Genomic DNA, 22,505 nt, shown 5'->3' with positions numbered 1-22,505 from the left:
ACTCTCCCCTAGAAGAACAGTATGAGTTGCCATGGCTGCAATATATTCATTATTTGGGGCCATTTCCTCTGAACCACTGTCCCGTACAGAGGTTGTCTGGAAACACAAATATAATGGGAAAAAATCAGTTTGTCAGTCCTTCCATTCACTTATACACACTGCGATGTGAGCAGAGTACATACAGAACGAAATCCACAACCTCTTCTAGGGCTTTCAAATGTGACACTCTACCAGCAGCAGCTGTTGTACACTATTTTAGTCTCAGGATAACTGCAGAAATCCATCAGACAAGGGCCAATTTTCACACTCAGGGAGGTTAGACTGCTCTTAATTTAAATAGTATGCTGCTCCTGCTATGGCAAATCAATTTAAGCAAAGAGGAATTCCCCCTTTCCTCTGACCACCAGTGTTAATAAGAAGTTTAATCATTTGAAGTATTACATCAGTATGCTTGAGTGAAAACTAGAGACAATTCAATGTGTTATGTCAGGGTGTTGGAGTGAGAACTATAAAACATACAACGTCAACAACTGACTGGAATATCATTGTCGTTTGAGTATTAACAGCTTTAGATCTGTGGTCAAATCTGATGTGTCTCTTTTCAGATAACCTCCTTACCTTCACTGATCCGACTTCTGATAAAGGACAGAAAAAACCTGGCCCCCACTCACACAAGATCACACACAAAATTGGACAGAGACAACTGTCCCAAAATCCATTAAAGTCATTGTGGTCAGAAGATCATAAATATCCAAACAAATTGCCCAATATAGCTTAATGTTGTTTATTTTGTATTCAGTTATATTCTTTGTAAGCCTGGCAGCAGTTCACAAATATTGAATTAATATTAAAATCACTAATTAAAAATATCTATCAAATTGTAAGTTACATTTTCCAAAAGTTTACAGGCCAGTTTTCCAAAATATAGTTTAGAACATTTTAGAAAAATACAATCATACATAAATAGACTGTTCCTTTGCCTTTAAACAGTAATAACAGCTCAGAATTTTGGCCAAAAAAATGTATGTAGCATCAGGTACAATTAGTAGAAAATAGCCTTATACATAGCTGTGTGCAAATACAGTTTAGACAAGAAAAATAAATTATTGATCATTCATTGTGGTTCTTTCAACTTTGAACTTTGCCTGTGCTCTTTAAAGGGCAACTCCACCCACTTTTCAAGCTCATTGTCATTATCTCCAGCACAATACCAGTGTCTACAAATGTGGAAACGGCACATTTCTATATTTAGTAGAAAAAATATGAAGTAAAAAGTTCCACCTGAAGACATCAAAAGTTAAGACAGTTTAAAAACAGTGATTTTCAAACACTATGAGATTTGTGTTGACGTTGGGAGCAAGAAAATACCCTCCCTCTGGCTACAAACTCGTTACAAGTTTTGAAAATCACAGTTTTTCTTACTTTTAGTCCTACCCTGTGATGTCATAGAGAAGCTTTTTTTTTTTTAGGTATTTCCTCTTTTTAACCACGGATCATAGAAATGCACCGTTTTCATATATGTAGACACTTCCCACTGGGCACACAGTGGTTGAATCAACGTTGTTTCCATGTAATTTCAATGAAATTACATTGTACCAATGTGGAAAAGACGTTGACTTGACATCTGTGCCCAGTGGGTGGTATGGTGCAAGAGATCATGAATATGAGGTGGAAAAGTGGCGGAATTGCCCTTTAACTCTGTGCTCTAAATGTTCTTTATTACTTTACACTCAGAAAAGTAGTAATAAACATATCTGGAGCCATTTCCCCTTCTGATGCTTTCTTCTTCCAATCTCACATTCTCTCTGTGGCAGTCTGTCTGACCAAACCTCTGTAAAACATCTCAATGTTACTGCCCTGAATTCCAACTGATGCATCCTTCACATCCTCCTCATACCATACTCTCAGCATTGTTGCAAATGGAAATGTTACCATAACCAGTGAAAATGCATCTCCTACACCTATCAAACAGTTTACCAAAATGTACAGTTTTATAAATATAATACATTTCATTCTATTTTAACTGAGCAAACAGAACATATTTATTATTCAAAAAATAAAACCGAATAGGCATGCTTAGCTAACTAGTCACAACAAAAATAAAATATTATATTGATGACATTGAATACAGTAATTAGACTTTCACATATTTAAGACAATGACTCTCTCTCTACTGTCTTATCCAAAGTAAACTGGAACGTCATGCTAATGTTATGACATTTAGCCAACCATTTACTCTACCTGAATGCATTCAACACACATAACAAGGTGTTATTGCGGAGTAGGTTTCGAGCATTGGGCTGCTTTCACAACCGTGCAAGTTAGTAAGTATGAGGTCCAGTGTTGGTAGGCTAGCTGTGGTGTTGGCTTGGCCAAATTAAAGACGCCAAACTATTAAGGAAACAATTTGACATGCATCAACCAACCAACCTGTGCACACAGTTTTTTTTTTAAATCTAACAATTCCTCAACATTATTCTACAAGATGCAACTGCATATTTTCTAATTAAAATCAAACCAAACAAATCACTTTATTCTTATGTATTCTCTTCATGTGCCAATCTACTGTGTATGTTATATTCATGTGGCAATAAATCAATGTTGGACGCCATATTTCCTACAAAATAGGAAAAAAATAAGAAATTGGAAAGTCATATGCTTCCATTTGAAAATGAACCATTATGCCTTTATTTCACAAAACACTTCAGACTAAAAAATGTTTGCACATTGATCCTTGATTGCACAAGAAAAACTGGCAAAATCTATCTGCACGTGCAAACCACACCCAAAACTACAGTCCTTTGCCTTAAAATCAATCAAATTACAAGCAACCAATTTGGTGCAATATACTGTAGGGTCAGTATACATAAAGTACACTGTGTGAATGACTAGCCATGTTAACAAAACTTTATCACTGGCTGTATAGATAGATAGATAGATAGATAGATAGATAGATAGATAGATAGATAGATAGATAGATAGATAGATAGATAGATAGATAGATAGATAGATAGATAGATAGATAGATAGATAGATAGATAGATAGATAGATAGATAGATAGATAGATAGAAATAAAAATGTGTTTTATTGAATCAGTCGGAATATTATTCAATATCCCAAAAGATAGATAGATGGATAGATAGAAATAAAAATGTGTTTTATTGAATCAGTCGGAAAATGATTCAATATCCCAAATTTAGCTCTAAATTACTAACATCTTCAAATAAAGTCTACTTTTTTATCACAGTGTTGGTTAACTATGTCATCTTATAAGTTTGTGTTATATGTAGCCAGCCTCCAGCCAATAGCTGGTTAGTCAAAAACATCTGTGCCTGTATGTATACTGCTAAGATACTTCAATTGCATATAAATTACTCTCAAATTTGACTATTTAGAAATATGTCCTCACAATAACTGGAATTAAATGTTGCAATTTCTTTCAAATGAACTGATTTGTGTAACATAGGCTTTATGGAAATTCCTTTGAATTTGAAGGATCTTCAAAAAGTTTGAGAAATGCATGGACTAGACTTAAATAAATACTATCTTATCTTAATAATTTGTAATACCTAAGGATAAACGGACAAAGGGAAAACAATTATGAAAACCTAACAGTTACTAACTAATACATAAAACAGATGCACTTGAAACAGCCCCATGCACAAGCATGTCCTAACATGAGAAGTTAGACAAGGCTTTAGCAGTGGGGAATGGAATAAGACTGGTGAGTGCCACTTCGAAACATGTATGATTTCTTATCGACCAAGTGAATAGTAGAGTGAACACTGAGACACACTGAGACACACTGAGACGCACTCCCAAGGCAGCAAAGTCTGCCGAAACACATTCCTCTGGCAGCCTTGTGCACTGCATCTCTCCACTAAAACGTCAGATGGTAAAATAGTAAGGCAGCTGTTAGCTTCTGTCAACTAAAAGTGCATCTCTGAACATATCCCCCCCTGCCCACCCCCCTCCACATCCCCCCTGTCAGGGCATATGAAGTGGCAACGCACTTGACTGGTAAACAGCTTGGATCAGCAGATTGTTTTTTTGTTGCTTTCCCAATGACTGCTTGCTTCAGCTTTCACAGAACCAAAGCGAGTCACAAATCATCGCCAGCGAAACTGGGCAGCGTCTGGGCCGAATGGTCCTGGTCTCATCTTTCTCCAATGTTTCACACTATTTACAGTCCTCCTTTGCCTGTGTCTGTGCTTGACCGGTGCCATTTTTAAAGGCCGTTGACGCAAATGCAGAGAGTTAGGGACCTATGCCACTAGTTTTGATGAGTTCACTGAAGGGTCAAAACAGTTAGAGGGTTAATAGTTATGTTGAATCACATTCAGGCTCATCTGTATCTTAATGTCATGTAAAACTTGCAATTTACACTTTAAAATGTAATGGGAAAAAACTACTGTATCACAATGCTCTACAATTCATAACATCTGAATAAATGTTATTAAGCTGACTCTTACCTCAGTTTAGATTCCGTCAGGTTAAAAAATGGATAAAAATTATTGCTAGACCAATATTCAACAGCATTACAAGGGCAACCAGTATTGAGTTAGGACCCTGTGAAGTAGGAAAGACAAAGCTTCAGGAGAACATTTCAATAACAGCATTTGAAAGTTAGCTAGGCATTATCACAGAAAATATGAGACTACCTTTGATGTTTCATACGTTGTTCTGAAATGACACCTTTCTTTCTCTTTGCTTCAGTTTTCCCATTTTCATCATCATACAGTATGAGTTACTTACTGACTCTTCCTCTACGAAATCCGTGGTGATCTCCAAGCTGGCTTGTTTCCTAGTTTCTGCTAGGCTTTTTGGCTTATGCGAATCTTGTTTCTTAAGTGTTAGCTCAGGTTTGCTTTCTTTGGCTGCTGACTTTGGCGCTCCAGGTTTTGGGGTGGGTGTCCTGTATTGCGCCATAGGTTTTGCGGGCTGTGGCATCTGGGCAAAGGTGGACGGGGTAACATGCTCCTCCTCTACTCCCTCAGGTTCATCTGGGTATATCTTCACGTCTGCCTTCATGTAGTAGCCGTGGTACTCAGTGTCAGTGTGCAGCTGTCCATTGCCAGGGCTGACGGGGACCGACTCCGCCATCTTTAAAGTTTTCGGTTGGGGAGGCACTTCTTGTCTTACTTCCTGTTTCAACGATGTCTTAGAGACTGCCTTTGTGATGACCGGGGCCTGGCTCTCTGCTGAAGGGGTTTTATTCTCTTTCCCTGGCTTGGGGGTGAGCTTGCTGAAGAGGCTCTTCTTGGGCTCTGGGGCTGGCGCTGGTGGGGGTGTTGGTGGGGGAGAGGGCTGGGGAGTAGCAGTGGGAGAGTGGTCTGGGGTTGTGCCTTTACGGTAGAAATGAGGGCTACTTGAGGAGGACTTCTCTTTCTTCTCCTCTTGGACAATAGGTTCAATAGGTTCATTGAACCTCTGCTTTATATAATCAGGGCCTAGAAAATGGAAGGACATTAGTATCATACAGTCTTTAGCTATACTAAGTCCATGTAAACAGTGATCTAATATATCACAATGTTTGAATTAATGCCATGTGTTTATATCACAATCAACACAAATTTGTTTTTTCCCCCTCAACAAGCACTTAGTGCTGAATCCCAATTTCAGATACGGATATAAACATACACCTAAATATTATTTTGTGTTGTTTTTGGTAAATCATAAATTCACATTTATTCACTGTGAGTTATATCATGATTAGGATGCCTTTTCTGCATCCATGATTTAACATATTTGTTCCTTAATAAGGATCTGACCCTTTTTTTAAAATTTCCGCCTAGAATGACATAGCCAAATCTAACTGCCTGTAGCTTAGGACCTGAAGCAAGGATATGCATATTCTTGATACCATTTGAAAGGAAACACTTTGGAGTTTGTGGAAATGTGAAATTAATGTAGGAGAATATAACACATTAGATCTGGTAAAAGATAAGACAAAGAAAAAAAAACAAGTTTTTTGTGGGGGTTTTTTGTACCATCATCTTTGAAATGCAAGTGAAAGGCCAGCCTAGCGCAATTTAGATTTTGGCCACTAGATGACAGCAGTGTATGTGCAAAGTTTTATACAGATCCAATGAACCATTGCATATATGTTCAAAATGTTGTATCAAGACTGTCCAAATATGCCTAATTGGTTTATTAATACATTGTCAAGTTCATGATTGTGCACTCTCCTCAAACAATAGCATTGTATTCTTTCACTGTAATAGCTACTGTAAATTGGACAGTGCAGCTAGATTAACAACAATTTAATCTTTCTGCCCATATCAGATGTGTCTATGTCCTGGGAATGTTTTTTGTTACTTACAACCTCATGCTAATCACATTAGCCTATGTTAGCTCAACCGTCCCACGGGGGGGGACACCGATCCTGCAGAGGTTAATGAAGTTTCAAAGCTGTCCCAGTTGGTTTATTATTAAAGGTTGGAAGGATTCTCGACATTCTCCTGACCACTGGTGAGGCCAACACTGTCACACAGCTGACACAAGTGGAGTTCGCAAGCCAACAAAGTTGATACCTTTCTGACGCAAGCAGTGTTATCAAATGAAATCATGGTTCATAATATTTATTATACTATTAATAGCATCAAAGTGCTATGATCCCTTACTAAATCTCTACATCCTCAGCAGTTGTTCATGAAAAGCCAATCAAATCGCAAAGATAAATCATTGTTAATAAGACATTTATATGGCATTAACAAACAGTAATAAGAAATTATTGAAATAAAAGAGAACAGCGCACATGAAAAAATACTATAGTAGGAATGCTATAGTATTCACTGTAGTGTTTTTTGCTGGCTTTACTGTAGTAGTCACTGTAGTCTTTACAGAATACTATAGTATAAATACTGTAGTAAAAAAAGTAGCAGTATATAATATAGTAATTTCTGTAGTGTTTTTGCGGACTGTAATATACTGTAGTTTTTACTCTTCTGTTTTTGTAGACTGCAGTGTTTAGTGTAGTGTTCTTGCGGACTGTAGTATACTTTAGTATTTACTGTAGTGTTTTGGGGGACATTACTGTATTTACTAAAGTGTTTTTGTTTGATCATCTTCGACATAGAATTGGGGGGCTTTCTCCTTGAGGAAACCTACTGGAGAAATACTAAAGGAGCACATTTTGTAGGTAGGTAGGACTGGAGTCTAAAAGGAGAGTTTTCTATAACCATTTGGAACACAACATGTGGTGTATATGTGGCATGTAAGTTTCTCACTTATGGGTGGCACAAATTGGGATGTGGGGAAGGGGAAAGGGCAGCGTATACGGCAAGGAAATACTGTACTATTTACTACAGTAAAAAAAACAGTGTAGTGATTTTGCTGATATTTCTTTAGTATTTACTACAGTTTTTCTGACGGAGATAATACTGTAGTATTTACAATTGTATTCTACAGTATACTACAAAATTCTATACTAAATATTACACATGATCGAGGGATACTACAGTGTGTAGTATAGTATTCAACAGTATAGTACAGTTTACTACAGAATTCAATAGTAAGTATTGTAGTATGCTATAGTAAACTGTGAGCTTGCAAGCTGGCTGGCTATGGAACATGATTATTAATAGTCGGTGATATACACTATCCTGGTGTCAGGTCAAGTGTATAAGGTTTAAAGAGCCTATATGGTCCAGACCTGAGCAAGACCATGTGGTAAAAAGAGGAATGCCCAGCGATGACATAAGATCACAAACCTATATGCATACAGGAGTTAAACATGCATGAGACCGTAACACGAACACTACAGTCTCTGATCACACTGAAGAACCACCCTCTTACAAAACTAAGCAGGCTGACAAAAGCTGAATTTTTATTTTATTTTTTTGTATAAGAATATGCTGTGCCGTACAATGTAGACATTCAGCCAGATCCAAAATTATTGGCACCCTTGATGAATATGAACATTTAGAAATTATATTATTTTATTTTACAATTGCTCAAAGAAATAGATTTTGTTTAACAAGTCATTTTAAAAAATCTTTAAAAGATAGGGGTCAAAATTATTGGCATCCCTGTTTTCAATACCCTCCCCTTGTGAGGATAGCTACACTGAGACTTTTTCTTAAATGTTTTATGAGATTGGAGAAGACATTGGAAGGGATCTTAGACCATTCTTCCATAGAGAGTCTTTCCAGATCCTTGATATCCTTCATCTGTGCTTATGAACTGCCCTCTTCAATTCAAACCACAGGGTTTCAATGGGGTTCAAGTCCCGAGACTGAGATGCAAAATGTTGATTTTGCGGTCAGTTAACAATTTTGATTTGTGCTTGGGGTTATTGTCTTGCTGGAAGTACCACTTGTGGCCAAGTTTCAGCCTCCTGGTAGAGGCAACCAGGTTTTTGGTTAAAATTTCCTGGTTCTTGGTAGAGTTCATGACCCCGTTGACCTTAACATGGGCCCCGAGACCAGAGGCAGCAAAATAGCCCAATAACATCAAAGATCTACCACCATATTTTACCGTAGGTATAAGGTACTTTACTGCATAGGCTTCTGTTTTTCAACACCAAACACACCACTGGTATGTGTGGCCAAAGAGCTCTATTTTTATGTCATCTGAGCATTGCACCAGTTCCAAGTGCCATGCAGTTTAACTCCAGGCAGTGCTATTGTCAGATGACATAAAAATAGAGCTCTTTGGCCACACACACCAGTGGTGGATTTGGGGATATCAAGGCTCTGGAAAGATTCTGTATGGAGGAATGGTCTAAGATCCCTCCCAATGTGTTCTCCAATCTGATAAAACATTTTAGAGAAAGGCTCAGTGTTGGGGAAGGTGCTGGGAGATTTGAAAACAGAGGTGCCAATCATTGTTAACCCTATCTTTTGTAGATTTAAATAAATGACCTTAGAAACAAAATCTCTTTCTCTGAGTAATTGTATGAGTATAAAATCATATAATTTCCCTTTTTCTTATACAGTACTTCATAGTTCAGTATTATTTTATTATTTATTTATTTTATACAGTCTTTTTTAGTCTTTTTTGCTTAAGGGGGACAATAATTATGGACCTGACTGTACATCGATGCTGCAGAAACATGTTCACTGTAATATAAAATATTGTACTCATAAATATGTGACACTTGTTATCCCAAAAAACACTGACCTTGTATTTTTCTGAGGATGAAAAAGACCCCAAGGTAAATTATGCTAATTATATTCCTCCCTAAACAGATTTTCATTTACATTTGGTACATTTGCATATACATCTGCCCCAGACGGAAAATAAAGAAAAACACACAACCCAGACACAAAAGGCATTGGACAAAGGCGATTATAACAAGGGGCTGTGAGATAAATAGATGCTGGGGTCTGGTTGGGTAGGTTGGGAACGTTGGTTTACCTGGCTGATGGAAGTTGGGAGACAGTTCCCTGGCCACTGCCCTGGCGATGTCTGAGTCCTGACTGGCTGACTGACCGGCCTGGTCAGCAGCATCACCTTTAGTCCTGGCGTGAGCCGTTCTGGATGAAGGCAAAGCAGAATTATAGCCGGTTAGACTTGGAAGGGTACATACCTGGGTTCAAATACAATTGGTTTACTTTTAAATACTTTTAGCATTTGTTTGAGCATGTTGATTGAGAGTCCAAGAGCGACAGAGTTTACACTTTTGGGACTGTTCCATTGGTGTTTATTTCTCCAGACAAGCCCAATAAGACACAGCTAAATTATACAAAATATATCTAATACTACTTGAAGCCAGGTCTGGGAGGGTGAAGCACTACATGGCTCTGGGCCTTCCAGATAGACACTGTCTTTAGTGTCTTATAGGGTTGAGACTGGAGAGCTCAGTGGTGCTACAGTGTTGCCAATAAATATTGTTGGAGCCAAAGGTTTTTCCAACATTAAATAATATTAGAAGTAGAGAATTAAATAATAAAATAGCATGGTTATCGTGCAGTTTCATGCTCTTAGCAGTGCGGCAGGGTGGCCTAGTGGTTAAGAGCGTTGGACTAGTAACCAGAAGGTTGCAAGTTCAAACCCCTGAACTGACAAGGTACAAACCTGTTGTTCTGCCCCTGAACAGGCAGTTAACCCACTGTTCCTAGGCTGTCATTGAAAATAAAAATTTGTTCTTAACTGACTTGCCTAGTTAAGTAAAGGTTAAATTAAAATATGCATGTTGCAAACAGTAAATGGCTTGACATGCATATCCACTGTCTGATATTCAATAGAAGGCATTGTGTCATTTAGCACAACCATCATTTCTGATGAAACTTTTTTTCAAGTTAGATATTTGTGTTGCATTTACTTCCTTTCGCTCAAGTAAAATTGTTTTCAAAACAAACTATTTACATGCATTAACAAAGAATACCATGATATACTTCTTTATACTTATCAAGATGTACAGTATTTCAATGGTACAAGATTAATTCAATAGTGTTTCTTTATAAACAGTTCAATAAGAGGTAGTTGGTTTTACAACTGTCTGTATGAGTGTCATTCAGGGCCTCTGAATACAGAGGAGTACAGGAGGATTTACATGGTGTCTCTTGAAATGAATGTATCCTTTCAACAACTTTAAGAAAATCTTAACTTTTCAAATGGAGGTGGATAAAAGGGAGTGTTTGAAACCGATTAAGCTGACAAGGGCAAAACACCTGGTCCTTGTCTGCAATTGAATAAAAATGTATGCTTTTTCAACCTTAATTTGAAGTGGGAACGTTCTCTTTTTTTCAACGACTGACTATGCAGTTGCATTTTAACAACTTTAGGGGGCACATGACTACAGAAGCTTACATTGTGCATTGAGGAAAGTCTTCATTATGTGCAATTGGCTTTGCCTCATGTAGACATCTGACAGTTTCGCAGTCAGTGTATCACTGTGAACCATGTGAACTCCATATGCATATAGTGCAGATGTGCTGTTGAATGAATCATGCCATTAATCTGTTATAGAGGAGTACAGGAGGATTTGACAAATATTTGATTGAGTCATCGTGCACTAACCTGCCCATGGGCTCACATAGCTACAGTACTGTACAATGAGGAGTACAACAAGTTATACTTATATCATCATACGATTTCATGTAGGCTTCCCGAAAGCTTTCAAACCTGGGGCCATAGGCTACACCAAATCACATGGCTCGGGGAGAAAAGAGACAGAGCGAGGGCACATTTGAAAAAGGCAACTTGAACCAAGTTTAAGAAGCTTAAATGGGAGCTTGTTAGCAAGTCTAGGAGAGCTCGGAGGGAAAATGAGCAATAAACCACCTACCCAACACCTATTCCCAGCCAGATAGACTGACTGAGTAATCCACCAGATGATAGTGGATGGCGGGACAGAGAAGGGCTACAGTATCAGCTCAGCTGCTGCTGCTAGGCTGTATTCCTGTCAGGTGTTGATAAGCCAAGTCCTGCCTTGCCTTATTTAGTCAGAGCTCAGTGCTGACTGACACACTAGAGGCTGATGGCTTTACATGTGAGGAGAGCAGAGCTAGCACACACCGTCCGGTCTGGTCTAGGAACTGCTTGCTCCCCTTCGTATCTCCCTCTGTCTCTCTCTCTCCCCCTCCCTCTCTCATTCGCTCCCCTGGGCTTCCACCCAGATGACGGGAAAAGTGACGCAAGCCGAACCCGGTCCGCACGTTCCAAAGCTCTTACCACACTTATCAACTCAGCCACACAACAGTCTTCAAAGGCAGAGGCCTTAATTTTAGACATTCTGCCGCTGCAGGGACATATTTCTATTTCATGACAGGAGGAGTTGCTGTGATGGTGAGCCTAGATATGAGAGCCCTCATTAAAATGTATACAGATGCCAGAAAACCAGGATAAAGAACATGCTAATGATGGTTTCTCATTCAAGAAGATTACAAGAAAAGGGGGATGGGTGGGCATGATATGGCAATGAAGTGACTATTTTGATACTGTAAACAGATAGGGGGTGGGTGTTTCACATGGTAGTATACCTCTGTGCATTGCATTCAAAGGACAATAGCCCAGTTGAATGAATATTATTGTTTAATGAAGCGCTGAAAGAAGTGAAAGGCTACTAACAATATGGTTGCAATTTTTTCTCTCTTGAGTCTTTTTTTCTGATTCAACTTTAACTTTATTTTGAATAATTCCAAGTCCAACCCATGTCATAAGGACTTCATAGACCATGGCTTTGTACTTCATATTAGCTATCTCACATGTTCTAACATGAACCAGAGATATTACTTGGCTGGCTCAAGTTGATGTGGGTGTCTAAGAGAACTACCACTACAAAAGTTCAACAGCTTTCTCCTTGCTATTCCATGCTCTGGCAAATTACTCATTGTCACCCCTTGCTTTTGAAAAGGCAGTAGGCACAGAATGTAGACCTAAGACGAGGAGAACAATATTTTCTATGTAGTTTTCCAGCAAAGAGCCCGACTTCGTTCAACAAGCAGCTGTGTATGGTTTCGGTGTTCCACCTGATCGCAATCAAATGTATTTCAGACGAGCCAGATTTCCATGCTTATAATACACACTCAGTATTCTGGTCTGAGAGATCTTTTTTAAGACTGAGCTATCTCTGAGATTTATGTCTTGAATATGTTTAAACAAGAGCATGTGGCTCAATCAACTATGAACACTGATTAATAACCTAATTCTTTATAGAACTCTTGCAATTGTTGACAGTCTCTCACCTGCCAATATTCACAATTGCATGTGTCACAGGGTCACACCCTCACAATGATGTGAACAATATGGTTGTACCATGATTTGTCTTGATTTGATCCTCACTATTTGGATCACTACAGTGTGTATCAAATTGTTCCATTGTGTCATTGGGCCACTGTCTGAATTTACAATGTACTGAAGTTCATCATCTGAACGTTAAGTCTGTACCATGTGTTACGTGTGCCACATGTATGTGCAAAACATGTTTTACTGTGTGTGTGTGTGTGTGTGTGTGTGTGTGTGTGTGTGTGTGTGTGTGTGTGTGTGTGTGAGAGAGAAAGTGAAAGATGGAGAGAGCATTGGAGAAAGTTGGAGAATGTTGGAGAGAGGTAGGATAAGGTGACACCAATAACAACCTGACCCTAGTTGAGAATCCCAACCTGTCAGCCATTCAACCTAACCCAATCAGCAGACCTGAACTGGAAGCCCACGTAGCAGTAGGATCCATCACCACCAACACAACATGGCCTGCGTCCGAAATGGCACCCTATTCCGAAAATAGTGCACTACTTTTGAACAGGGCCCTTAAAGCCCTGGTCAAAAGTAGTCCACTGCATAGGAAATAGGGTGTCATTTCAGACACAAGCATGCACATTGAGAAAATGATTACCTTGAAGTGGCTATTTCTACTTTTGTTCTGGCAATAGCTGCTGCCCGTATGGCTCCTTCTACAGCCCGATCCACTTTCTGTTTAGTTTTGGTGTTTTTGAGAGGAATGAGCTGCTTCTTGATGCCTCGCGCCAACACATTGTTTTTATACTTCCCCTCTTCTTTGGTGCCGTCTGGGAACATTGTGCATCCGTAGCCGTGGCGTTTATTGTTCATCCACTCTCCCTCATACTTCATCCCGTTGGTGCGCTCGCTGACACCAAAGCCGTTCCGCTTGTCGTTCTTCCACTCCCCCATGTAGGACTCAGTGGTGGTGGCATCTACATTGTCCTCCAGGGGCATGTACTCATCAACTCCATCTCCGAAGCTGATGGTGGAATTGGCATCACTGGAGCTGATTCGGCTGATGGAGCTGGCGGCATCGCTGCGGGCGGAGCTGCGTTTGCTTGATATGGACGACCTGGAGTCAGACTTTCTGAGGTTTCTGAGGCTGCCGAACAGGGACCCTCTTCGGAACAGGCCTTTTTTCTTCTCACCTTCGCCTTCGCTGTGGAAGTTGAGAACAAAGCCTCCTCTGGTGCCGGCAAGGCTGTCTGACAGGTCGAGGTTGGCATGGAGGACGGTGCCGTTGCTCTGTTCGCTCCGGAGCGAGGCCAGCGAGGTTCGAAGAGGCGAGCGAATAACCGTAGCCATCCCGTAAGGTACACTTTGCCGCACACCATATCCGTGTCGCATTCCTCCTGTCCACTGCCCCTGGTACGTACCTGTTAGGACAAGAAATTGCTAAAATTAATACAAAGGTTAAGAAAATCCTGAACACACATTTTTGTCATGATGACAAAATAACCATTTGGGGTACAAAATTAGAATATTACAGTTGATTAGAATCTCTTTACACTAGCCCAATGTCAATTCAAGCAATTGAAGTGGAAACATCTTTAAAAGTACATCATATCCTTATTATTGGAAACTTTTCATTGAATGGGTTGAAATCATATACGATACCTAATCTCAACCAGGTACTGTGATTCTGCTGTCAGTGAGACAGACCTGTATGTATTTCTAACCACATTCAAGATACCACGTCCATGACGAGATTCATATTTCAGTATTTGTTTATATCGTGATTTACTACCACTTCATCATTTGCTATTCATATACTCTTGGCGTTATGCCAAACCAGGCAGTCTTTATGGCAGTAGACATAGTCGAAAAGCATAGGCTACCACTGGTACATAATTAAAGTTAGTGGCCTTCTCTTGTCATTGTAAAGACATGTGCTCCAATGTTTGTTTAGGTTTTGGAAAGTTGGCAAGGATCAGGGCCGGCCCTAGCCTTTTGGGGGCCCTAAGCGAGGTTTGTTTGGGAATTACGATTTTGCCATTTTAAAGCTAATTTCATGCAATTTTATACATTTGACATGACTTCAACGTTCAACGTCTAGTTTTTATTTACATTTGTTGAGTTGTCACCTAATGTGAATTCAATGTGTAATCAACAACAAATGTCGCCATGTCATTGGATTTAGGGTAAAAGTTAGGTGAAAAAAATATGATATGCCCTTATGTTGATGACTTTTTGCAAATACAATCAGTTTCCCACGTTGTTTCAACGTCATCACATAGATTTTGGGGGGTTGAAATGATGTGGAAGTAACATTGGTTCAAACAGTTTTTGCCCAGTGCGTTATGGCATGTTAATATGATATCTGAGTGAGAATGACTAACAAAATCAAGGGGGACACATTTCATTTTTGTGGATGTGGGCCTCCTAGCGGCCGGAGGCCCAAAGCGACTGCTTATGTCGCTTATGCCTGAAGCCGGCCCTGGCAAGGATGAAGGCATTACTATGGAGTATCCTTATCTATGATTAGATAGGGCCTAGTGAGGTTACAACAAGTGCAGTGGTCCAAATCTGTTAGCCTACTTTTCAAAGATGAGCTCCCACCCAGTAACAACCTGTCCTGAAACAGGTTGTGGCATGAAGGAGGGCCTGGGAACCTTAGGCTATGGCCACTCATTGTACGGCCCAATCCCAAATTAACCACTAGACCCTATGCCCTATGCACTTGTGGAGATCTGATACACTTTGATTGGTATAAGCAATATAGTGAAACTTCCACCTAGCCTATCAGAGGGAAAGTTAGAGCTATTATGATATTGCTTACACCTTTCAAATCCTCTCAGATCTCCACAAGTGCATAGGGCATTGAGGTTAATTAGGCTTTCCTTATGCTCCTGCACACAAGATCCATTGGAAAGCCTGCAGTTTGGCAAAAGTCACTAATTTCATACAACGAAAAGGTGGAAGTTAATCCTGCCACACTCTCAACAGTAATGTTGAACCCCACAGTAACACTGACTGACCTTACATCATCACAACTTCAGTTGACACTCCAACTGTGTTTTTGTCATTCAGATATTTGTTTGAAGGGGGAAGCGCAAAATGCCAAGAAACCACACATCTCACGCCTTCCCACCATTTCAGCAGCTACAGGGGGTCTACAATTCTAAATACATACTGCTTTCTGGTGTGCACTCAAGGTGATATGCCACTGTCCATCATTATTGCTTCCAAAGAGAAGAATGTGCTATTTTAAAGACGTAAGTAACTTGAGACATTGGGAAGTTTGTCAGTCAAGCCAAACATAACTCCATCTGTCTTACTATGTGAAATAAATCAGCCTAAATACAAATAAGTTACTGAACAAAATCAATCTTAACACATTAGGAGGATAGATTAGGGCACTTTTGAAAGGCTTCATGTCAGTGACTAGTATTTATATTTTGTTGAGTGTCACTGTCCCACTGACCCACTGATTCCTAAACTGACTGATCCTATTATGACTTTTTACCTGCCTACCTACCTACCTGCCTGCCTGCCTTAACTTCTTGCTCCTGCCAAACGCTACGCCACGCCCGCAAACGTTAGTTTTCTCCGCAATGAAGTACAGCATGTAGCAAAGGATAAAGCAGCTAAATAATTCAGTTTGAGTCGTCAGGCAAACCTTTCACTGCTTCAGATTGTCAGGTTCACCAACGGTGTTTTTTTGCTTTATAAATTGAACCAGTGAGTGATATGAGAGTACTAGACGACTCCAAGCACAAAAGAAAGCACTCGAAGCCATGCTTGCTCAGGGGGAACTGGCTAATACCGTTTGCTCAGGTTTTGTTGGATCTGGCCCTCAGACAATGCTCACTTTATCTTCTGCAAATCTAATTATTATGTTGTTATTTGTGTATTATGCTGTATCTATTGTATCTATTGACTATCACACTGCATGAAGTAAGATATTGTGGTGTGTTTAATGATCGACTATTGTCTATTGACTTTCCTACAATCCATTATTGCTTTCACCTGTAATCAATAAATAAAACTATCAATCGATGCTATGAATCAGCAAAAAGTATATTTCTCTCTCTGGAATAGATATAACCTACAAGTTACATGCAACTGTGTGTGTATGACTATGCTTGTGTGCCCTGGCACAGCCTAGTCTCAAAGACTAGACTTAACATAGTAAATGTAAATTCAGAACACAGTCAATATGATAATGTACATTTGGTATGGTTACTTAGTAGGGTGATTGGTTGTTTGGGGTGCATGGGTGGCTGTATAATGTGAACAAGTTCAAATCTCGTCACGGACAATTTTTGCTAATTAGCAACTTTTTAACTACTTACTACTTTTGAGTTACTTTGCAACTACTTAGCATATAGCTAATCCTTCCCCTAACCTTAACCTGTTTAGCTAATCGTACCCTAACCCTATAACCTAAGTCCTAAACTTAACCTTAACCCTAACCCCTAGCCTAACTAGAGTTAGCCAGCTAGCTAACGTTATGCACCGAGCTTGAATTCGTGACATATACATCTAGCAAATGTATAACATAGAATGAATTTTGCAAATTCGTAACATATTGTATGTTTTGCAAATCAAAACATTTAATACAAATTGTCATTCGTAACATATCAACGACATGGGGTGTCTCGGATTTTAAGTACAGAATAATATGAAATGCTCCGAGACCAGGTTGCCTGACATTACAACTTCATGACCACCTGCGCCTACAACACAATCTTTGAAAACAACAACTCTAAAACGACTTTATATAGAAACTACTGTACGCTAAATTCCATACTGCAACAAATGAACAAAGATCAATAGTTGTCTATAGATCTGTGATCAATAGTTGTCTATAGATCTGTCCTGGGTAAAAAGCACTTTGATTTTCAAGTGTGTCTGAGTGATATTTTTATTTTTAGCCATGACCTCTATGGGAGTATGCCTTCAACGTTAGGTTATGGAAGAGCTCAGCGCTGACTGAACAGTACAGTCCTATATCAATAGAGTTCAGTGGTGTGGCACTGGCTATAGTTCAGGCAGGCTTCTCTACTCTAATCTTTTGCAATTAATGGAAATAGTTAACTCTTATACTACAACTGTACTATAAATATACAACGAAACACTTGTGGAAACATGTGCCCCCTGCTACACTGTAACAAGTGAGACTGCCTTACATGTAGCCTACTAACCACAAACTGTTACTGACACGCTTACCTCCATCACCATACGTTTCAACTCCATATCCATCTTGCAGACCGTTACTCCATGTCCCATCGTATCTAGCAGGCGTGTGGAGACTTTGCCGGACCCCGTATCGACCTTTAAATCCATGAGTCCATTCACCACGATAAATCCATTTTCCCTTCGATTCCACACCGAATCCGTGTCGTTTCCCCTGTGCCCAGTAACCCTGATACACGTTTCCACTGGGCCAGGTGTACACCCCCACTACCTCAAAACCATTGTTCCAGGACCCGGAGTATTCTCCTTGGCCCTTGGGCCCGGTACAGACGCCATGCCCATGGGCTTTTCCATCCTCCCAGCCACCGCAATATGTGCCACCATCGTCAAAATCGAACCGTCCGCCCGTCATTCAGATTATGAGGGGAGAAGAACGAGTCGTGGTAGCCCCCGGATATTGTGCTGTCCCTCGCTAATCCAGAGCGTATTTTAAATGAAAAGTAGCAACACTGAAGCGAGAGTCCCGTAGATAGTGTGGTGTGGTGTTGTGGTTGCAAGCAGAGATTAATTATTGTCACTGTGTGGATTTGTGGTGGTCGGCTAAAGCGGTACGTGGGAAGAAGAGTGAGAGCGCCACTACCGCTGCCAGAATCGCTCCTGGTTTATTTTATGATGATCTCTCCTCCCTCTCTCACAGCAGAGAGATAGATAGAGAGAGAGAGAGAGAGAGAGATAGAGTGGTTGGGGGAAGGGGGGGGTGGGGTAATGACATGAAAATGCCATGACATGATGTAATTCAAAAATATAAATGATATCTGTTCTTATATTGGTTTCAAAGTTAAATCGATTATAATTATAACCCTGCTTGATATGTCCGTATTGCTTATAGTATTGGTATCTGTAGGTAGGCTAATCAAAAATAGCATAAGGTTTTCTGTGTGTAAACTCTATCAGAATGTTAAACCCATAGAAATAGAATCACTCATTCTAGTTCTGTGGTTACTGGTTAGACTCATAATCATTCAGTTTGGGGTGTGGAATCCGTGTTCATTGACTATTAATAGATGACAATACAATTATTTTAATCGCAACAGTCAGATAATGATGTTGAACTGGCCAGTTGTGTTGGTGGCAAACATAAATTAAAAGCTAGGACTTTTATCAGCACAGAGATGAAACTCATGTACTGTTGTTATTTGTGTATTATGATTTCAAGAGAACAGGGACATCTACTGAGCACTGCTAATATCCTGCAGCATTATACATGGGTGTTGGACTAATGTTTCTGTGTCAGAAGAAGACATAGACTAAGTTATTATTTTTAAAAATCTCAAATACACTATTAATAGGTTACAATACCTGCTAAAATGTTTGAAGGAGATTGTAGCCTAGAAACTACAGGACATGGCAACAGGCAGCCTCTAGATCTTACCACTGGGTGTCAGTGTGCACATCGTTCATCTGCATTGCAAACACAGTAGATTTTCAATAGAAAATACAAATTGGACCATACGTATGCCACTGGGTAGAGATTAAGGGGACTTTTCTTACCAGCATCCCATTGACAGGTTAACCCTAACCTCAACCAAACCCTTATATTTCCCTTTGCATGTCAACCATATCCCCTTTTTTCCCATGCCACAGTCTACAATATATACAGTTGAAGTCGGAAGTTTACATACACTTAGGTTGGAGTCATTAAAACTCGTTTTACAACCACTCCACAAAGTTTTTGGCAAGTCGGTTAGGACATCTACTTTGTGCATGACACCAGTCATTTTTCCAACAATTGTTTACAGACAGATTATTTCACTTCTAATTCACTGTATCACAATTCCAGTGGATCAGAAGTTTACATACACTAAGTTGACTGTGCCTTTAAACAGCTTGGAGAATTCCAGAAAATGATGTCATGGCTTTAGAAGCTTCTGATAGGCTAATTTACATCATTTGAGTCAGTTGGATATGTACCTGTGGATGTATTTCAAGGCCTACCTTCAAACTCAGTGCCTCTTCGCTTGACATCATGGGAAAATAAAATAAATCAGCCAAGACCTCAGAGAAATAATTGTAGAACTCCACAAGTCTGGTTCATCCTTGGGAGCAATTTCACAACACCTGAAGGTACCACGTTCATCTGTACAAACAATAGTATGCAAGTATAAACACCATGGGACCATGCAGCCGCAATACCGCTCAGGAAGGTAATGCGTTCTGTCTCTTAGAGATGAACGTACTTTGGTACGAAAGTGCAAATCAATCCCAGAACAACAGCAAAGGACCTCGTGAAGATGCTGGAGGAAACAGGTACCAAAGTATCTACATCCACAGTAAAACGAGTCCTATATCGACATAACATGAAAGGCCGCTCAGCAAGGAAGAAGCCACTGCTCCACAACCTCCATAAAAAAGCCAGACTACAGTTTGCAACAGCACATGGGGACAAAGATCGTACTTTTTGGAGAAATGTCCTTTGGTCTGATGAAACAAAAATGGAACTGTTTGGCCATAATGACCATCATTGTGTTTGGAGGAAAAGGGGGAGGCTTGCAAGCCATAGAACACCTTCTCAACGGTGAAGCACGGGGGTGGTAAGCTCATGTTGTGGGGGTGCTTTGCTGCAAGAGGGACTGGAGCACTTCACAGAATAGATGGCATCATGAGGATGGTAAATTATGTGGCTATATTGAAGCAACATCTCAAGACATCAGTCAGGAAGTTATCGCAAATTGGTTTTCCAAATGAACAATGACCCCAAGCATACTTCCAAAGTTGCAGCAAAATGGCTAGAGGACAACAAAGTCAAGGTATTGGAGTGGCCATCACAAAGCAGTGCCCTCAATCCTATAGAAAATGTGTGGGCAGAACTGAAAAAGTGTGTGCGAGCAAGGAGGTGTCACGTTCTGACCTTAGTTCTTTTGTTATGTCTTTGTTTTAGTATGGTAAGGGCGTGAGTTGGGTGGGTTGTCTATGTTCCTTTTTCTATGTGGTGTTTTTGTGTTTGGCCTGGTATGGTCCTCAATCAGAGGCAGGTGTCATTAGTTGTCTCTGATTGAGAATCATACTTAGGTAGCCTTTTCCCACCTGTGTGGTGTGGGTGATTATTTTCTGTTTCTTATCTGTACCAGACAGAACTGTTTCGGGTTTCATTTCGTTCTCTTGATGGTTTTGTATTTTAGTGTTCTGAGTTCTATTAAAGAATATGAACACTTACCACGCTGCGCATTGGTCCTCACATTCTTCTACCACAGACAGCCGTTACAGCAGGCCCACAAACCTGACTCAGTTACACCAGCTCTGTCAGGAGGAATGGGACAAAATTCACCCAACTTATTGTGGGAAGCTTGTGGAAGGCTACCCAAAACTAGTAACCCAAGTTAAACAATTTAACGGCAATGATACCAAATACTAATTGAGGGTGTGTACACTTCTGACCCACTGGGAATGTGATGAAAGAAATAAAAGCTGAAATAAATAATTCTCTCTACTATTATTCTGACATTTCACATTCTTAAAATAAAGTGGTGATCCTAACTGACCTAAGACAGGGAATTTTTACTAGGATTTAATGTCAGGAATTGTGAAAAACTGAGTTTAAATGTACTTTGCCAAGGTGTATGCAAATTCCGACTTCAACTGTAACATGTGAAATGGCATTGAGACAAGCTTTACAGATCCAATCAGTATTGTACATTACAACAATATTTTATATAATATTATTCTGTGTAAAATATCACAAAGAATACTCTAGTAAAATACATACAAATTGATTGAATTATCAAAACATTTACTGTGGTGTCCATTTAGCAAAACAAACTGTTTTCACTTTCTTCAGTGGTGTTGGCTTTAGTTTCATCACTAGATTTGAATTCAGACTACTTTGTATGGTCTTCAGACCCCTACTGACCTTAGTACAGAGTGCAGGTCTCTACATCAGGAGGTAAAGACATGCTGGCCAAAAATAACACCAGCTGAGCGATTATGAGAAAGTGACTGTCACGTTCTGACCTTAATTCCTTTGTTTTGTCTTTATTTAGTATGGTCAGGGCGTGAGTTGGGGTGGGCAGTCTATGTTTGTTTTTCTATATTTTCTATTTCTGTGTTTGGCCTGATATGGTTCTCAATCAGAGGCAGCTGTCTATCGTTGTCCCTGATTGAGAACCACATTTAGGTAGCCTGTTTTCCTTTGTGTTTTGTGGGTGGGTATTTTCAGTCTTTGTGTGTCTGCACCAGACAATAACTGTTTTGGTTGTTTCTTTGTTGTTTTGTTATTCAGTGTTCAGTTTTGATTTATTAGATAAGATGAACACTAACCACGCTGCGTTTTGGTCCTCTCCTTCTTCCACCCAAGACAGCCGTTACAGTGACAAACTCTGTGTAACTGATATGAGCTTGGCGGAACCATGTCATTATTATTATCTTTATGGTTGGATTAATGGTCTAAGAACGTATAGAAATGAACGCCTTATATCAGCATAAAAAGTGTCATCTGTAGTATAGGCTGTTTGACAATTCAAATCAAAGTTTATTGGTCGCAGTTTGTATATTTGGGACTCCTGTGTGGTGCAGCAGTCTAAGGCACCGCATCTTAGCACAAGTGGTGTCACTGCAGTCCCTGGTTCAAATCCAGGCTGCATCACATCTGGATGTGATTGGGAGTCTCATAGGGTGGCTGTCACGAATCCCGCCGAAGATGGTGCCT

General features: G+C 39.8%; 1 protein-coding gene and 1 non-coding gene across 4 annotated transcripts; both read right to left on the bottom strand.

Annotated features, from left to right (window-relative positions):
- Positions 1 to 768: 768 nt before the first annotated feature.
- Positions 769 to 18,498, bottom strand: LOC112226902 (junctophilin-1). 3 transcript variants are annotated; one of them, XM_024391564.2, is made up of 6 exons: positions 17,837 to 18,498; positions 13,278 to 14,040; positions 9,362 to 9,480; positions 4,757 to 5,451; positions 4,474 to 4,570; positions 769 to 4,292 (listed from the first exon to the last, which is right to left on the bottom strand). In XM_024391564.2, the coding sequence occupies exons 1-5, from the start codon at positions 18,213 to 18,215 to the stop codon at positions 4,490 to 4,492; spliced, it is 2,037 nt and encodes a 678-aa protein (XP_024247332.1). In that variant the 5' UTR covers positions 18,216 to 18,498; the 3' UTR covers positions 769 to 4,292; positions 4,474 to 4,489. The 3 variants fall into 3 exon arrangements, with proteins under 3 accessions (XP_024247332.1, XP_024247333.1, XP_024247331.1); XM_024391565.2 differs by having other exon boundaries at positions 769 to 1,831; XM_024391563.1 differs by lacking the exon at positions 769 to 4,292 and having other exon boundaries at positions 4,487 to 4,570; positions 4,663 to 5,451.
- LOC112227406 lies at positions 7,085 to 7,137 on the bottom strand. The gene has a single exon (XR_002949871.1). It is a non-coding gene; the product is annotated as a U7 small nuclear RNA (small nuclear RNA).
- Positions 18,499 to 22,505: the final 4,007 nt, after the last annotated feature.

Source organism: Oncorhynchus tshawytscha, linkage group LG28, assembly GCF_018296145.1.
Source record: "Oncorhynchus tshawytscha isolate Ot180627B linkage group LG28, Otsh_v2.0, whole genome shotgun sequence".
Classification (NCBI taxonomy): Eukaryota; Metazoa; Chordata; class Actinopteri; order Salmoniformes; family Salmonidae; genus Oncorhynchus; species Oncorhynchus tshawytscha.
Note: the sequence above shows the minus strand (reverse complement) of the source record. Positions and strands in the feature narration are given on the sequence as shown.